The sequence below is a fragment of the Melanaphis sacchari genome, unplaced genomic scaffold (assembly GCF_002803265.2).
Source record: "Melanaphis sacchari strain LSU unplaced genomic scaffold, SCAv2.0 Contig543_pilon_pilon, whole genome shotgun sequence".
NCBI lineage: Eukaryota > Metazoa > Arthropoda > Insecta > Hemiptera > Aphididae > Melanaphis > Melanaphis sacchari.
Window position 1 is genome coordinate 12 of NW_020271375.1, and position 4,274 is coordinate 4,285.

Here is a 4,274-nt window from a genome sequence, read left to right on the forward strand (position 1 = left end):
TAACCCCAACCCACCAGGGGTATTTATAGACATACAGTAAATATAAGCATATGTTTAATTGATAGGTAAATAAAACAAAACCAATATTTTATAGGTATATGTATGACGTATGTCACTAAAATCTTTAACATATGAATATTATCATCTAAGATTAAAGAATCATACTTAACTGTAAATAATTTTGTTTTTCACACATATTAGTAAATATAACCAAAGATTAATCTATGATATAACTACTACATTTCACTGAAGTAAATTTTTTTTCTAATACTATATTACCTAATATATTATGTATTTTGAATTTCAAATATTTTAATTAGTTACTTACCAATTTAAATGCTTTATCTACTCGAAACTTTCTAGCTCTTAAAAATTTAAGCATAAATGCATCATCCATTCTTGAGTTCAAAAAAATATCACCTTTCAAAATTAAACGAGCTATTTTAATAATTATATAATAATACTAAGTAATGTATATCGTATACATTATACTATTGTTATTAAAATTAAATAGGTACTATCTTATTTATTTATGATATAGATGTTATTAGTATCATTCTTCCTTATATTCAACTTATTGTAAAAAATGAAAATTTTTACAATATATCTTATAAAATGAATAATTATGTTTATGATAAATACCTAATGAATTTACTTGATAATTATTTATACATGAAAAAGAAAATATTAAAATTATTATGGCTATTTTCATAACTATAATAAAATTTGAATTACACTTTTTTGGATTGTTAATGAAACCAATAAAAATATTATTCATATTTATTAACATCTCTAATTATTATAGGTTTTGCATACCTTTAATTAATGTACGTAATTCATCAATAGCTAACTGTGGATCAGACGGCTCATTAAGTTCTTTTTGTAATTTCAATTTCAATTCGGGTGAATTAAATTGGCTTTCTGACATTTTGTATTCAATGAAAATAAATAAGTTTCACAGTTGTACGAATTTTCATAAAATGACTAAGTTAGAAAAAAATACATAAAAAACATGTATTAGAGAGAAATGTACAATATTATGAACTGATCTTCAATTTCATATTTTTGCAAAAGTATAACACCGGAGCTTGATATGTATCGGCGTATATATATCATGTACGTCCTGTAGGTACCAATTACGAAAAATACATGAGTGTTTTGTTTTTTTTTCTATAGCTATTTTTTGATGCATGACGATTAAAAAAAGTCCATAATTATTCTATAAAAATTATTATTATAAATTTATTAAAATACATCACAATACAATTTACATTATTATAAATGTACACTGAAAATAATAATGTACCTAGTGGTAATAAGCAATGATCTATAAAATATTTCATAGAACTTTTGTATTTGGGACCTATGTTGTATTATACAACGTGTTTTCTGATGGAACTATTAATAAAATAATAAATACAAACATTATAAAATATAATATCATGAGTGGCATATTTACAATTTAATAGTTAGGGCCCCTTCTTAAAAATAAAACATACTTTAAAAATACATGTTAGTAAATATTTGTAACGGTTAAAAACATAAATTCTAAAATTCAATGTTGGTGGGTTTCGTGAAAATGATCCTGTGTCAAACGACACATTATTAAATAATGTAACATTGTATTACGCATAACCCTCGTCCTTAATTTGTATTTGTAGTGCTTTATTTTTACTACTGCTGGTATAGAGATTGAAACATTGTTGATTATAAATACAAAAAAGTTAATATTCTGTTGAATGAATAAAATATTTTCAAAATTTTTCTTGAAAAAAAAAATGAATATTTCAACCTTAGATTTTATAGAATATTTTATTGGTTTATTTTTTGTATTCAATTAGAAGTTCATGTGTGATGTAAAATTCATGAATAGTGTTCATTTGGTTTCCTTCCATATTAATAAAATACTTTGATTTATGATCTTTCAGTAAATTGACTATTAATGAAATACAAAAACATACCTTTGACAATTTGTAAAAAGAAACGGACCAATAAAGGAGTATGCTGGTTTAGAGATTGATTTGAATAGTACTGAAGAATCTAATGACTATACAATTTTCTCAATAATATTTTATTAATCCTAAAACTATTTTCAATGTGATTCATTAGTTGTAGCCTGGAGATACGTATTACTTGAACGCAATCCATGTGACATACATACATTATTATAATTAAAGTTGATGTCTATAGGCTGTTACAATCGCGATGTTAAATTTTTGTAATTTTTTTTTTTTTTTCAAAAATTACATAAAAATATAATTGCATTTTTCAAAATCTTAACAAATATTTTGAATGATTTCATATGTAAATTATCTTGTATTCGTATAAGAGCTATATATCTGTATGCTCGGAAATTGGACTAGCTCTATACCACGCCCTGGGAAATATTTATTTTAGCAGCTTAAATGTTTATTTTATTGTAAATTATAATTTATCATCGTCCTTACTTCCAAAAAGTAATAAGATGTATATTTGAATGAAAACTTTAAGTAACTTATAGCTACATACTAATACCTAACGATATATATTCATCTAAACATTTTAAGCCCAACGTATGTTTAACTTTAAAAATATAAATTAAATATAAGTATTATGTAGCCATATAGTCATTTAGGGAGATACACTATAATATTATATTTATTCATTCTGTGAATAAAATTTGTTGTGTAAAAGACTATTTCAATTTAGGAGTTCACTTGTGTCATACATGACGTTCAAACTCGTATAGATTAAATACACCGTTTAACGCCCCCCTTCTTCGAACGAGATCACTTAATTGACCCTTTCAAAGCAAACCGAATCCTCTCTACTGCCAACAACTATCGTATACGTTGTTAGTCGTCGTCGTCGTCGTCGTGCGCGTTATATTAATGTAATATTAGCGACTACCGGTATATTCTACCGGCGCTCGATCGATTTACACAAACGTGTACGTAATTCAATAACATATTTACATACATGGCCCTTTTCGTCGTCTAACTATCTATTCACGTCTGGACACCGCGCGAACTCTGACTGTGATCTTTTACGAGGATAGATTTATACATGTTTAATATACATGACACGCTTGTGTATAAGTGTATAAGTTACCTGGTGGCCGGTGGAGAATTGTATCTAAGTATACATTACAATAATGCGCGGAACGACGTCGTATTCGAATGCCGCTGTTCTGTTTGCGTTCCTGTGGGTAACGATCCCGTCAAAACCATGCCTATGCTACAACACTGACTGCGATTTCACTGAAAGGTGGGTACATTTTTAAAAACGATGGCACATTTTAAACGTCAAACTATAAAACGAGGTAGGTATGTTTTGTGGTGACCTATGCCTCATTTTAATTATTATAATAAAATGATTAATATGAAAACATATTTTGAGAATATTGAAAAAATAACGACTGCATGATAGGTTAATGTTTTTAACAAATGAGCTTGACACTCCTGAAGCCTAAGAAAAAGATTAAGTTGCGCTATTCCACAAATTTAATAATATACGATATTAACAAAGCGAAATATAATTATGTATGTACTATATGTGTTTAAAGTTACGATGAGGTCGTCACAGTCAGCATCAATGAACCTGTACAAGTTACTAAGTATAAATGGTGTTTGGACATACCACCAAGATGTCCAGACAATAAGCGAGAGTTTAGGACCGTACTCAGGAATGTTGTTAGTAAACGACGTTTTTATATTTTGTTTTCGTATTGAATTTTCGTATTTTTTTTTTTTTTTTTTTTAGACGGTGCCTAAAATGCGCAAGGTGAAAAGGTGTTGCAAAGATCAAATTCAGTTGTACGATAATTGTGTTTCGAGATGTGCTGAAGATCAATGTCCGAATATTCATTGTACACCAGGCACTGATAAATGTAAATGCAAATCAGGATATACGGGTCATTTATGTAGACAAAGTTAGTTTTTTTAAATTTTGATTATTTCCAAGAGTTTTGATATATAAAAAATAATAATACACAGGGTATTTTTTAAGTAAAATTAATTATTTTGTGCAAACAATTTTAAAAATTACCATACACAAATTATAGTTGAAAATATCCATGACAAAATCAAATATATTAATTGTACAAATATTTTTTAGAAATACAGTAGAATCTCGGTAATCTGGCCGTTCGGTAATCCGATACGTCCAGTTATTCGGCTGTATTAACCTATATGTACCAATATGTATTTATATATAAATTTACCATTGTAAATGATAAACCGTTAGTTAAAACTAAGTAATAACAAATCTAATCTTAATAAACAAAAAGAAAACTG

At 27.1% G+C, this 4,274-nt stretch overlaps 2 protein-coding genes across 2 annotated transcripts in view; one reads left to right on the forward strand and one right to left on the reverse strand.

Annotated features, from left to right (window-relative positions):
* Positions 1 to 328: 328 nt before the first annotated feature.
* Positions 329 to 928, reverse strand: LOC112599628 (alpha-tocopherol transfer protein-like; the record flags this gene model as incomplete). The annotated part of the gene is made up of 2 exons (XM_025346608.1): positions 817 to 928; positions 329 to 420 (listed from the first exon to the last, which is right to left on the reverse strand). Coding segments are annotated over exons 1-2 (204 nt in total), but the record flags the coding sequence as incomplete, so codon positions are not given.
* A 1,891-nt stretch (positions 929 to 2,819) lies between these two features.
* The window catches only part of LOC112599627 (multiple epidermal growth factor-like domains protein 11), a 9,685-nt gene continuing 8,230 nt past the window's right edge, over positions 2,820 to 4,274 (forward strand). The window contains exons 1-3 of the mRNA XM_025346607.1: positions 2,820 to 3,246; positions 3,545 to 3,671; positions 3,742 to 3,910. Coding sequence (XP_025202392.1) covers positions 3,134 to 3,246; positions 3,545 to 3,671; positions 3,742 to 3,910 — 409 coding nt within the window. The 5' untranslated portion in view covers positions 2,820 to 3,133. The remainder of the gene's footprint in view (positions 3,247 to 3,544; positions 3,672 to 3,741; positions 3,911 to 4,274) is intronic.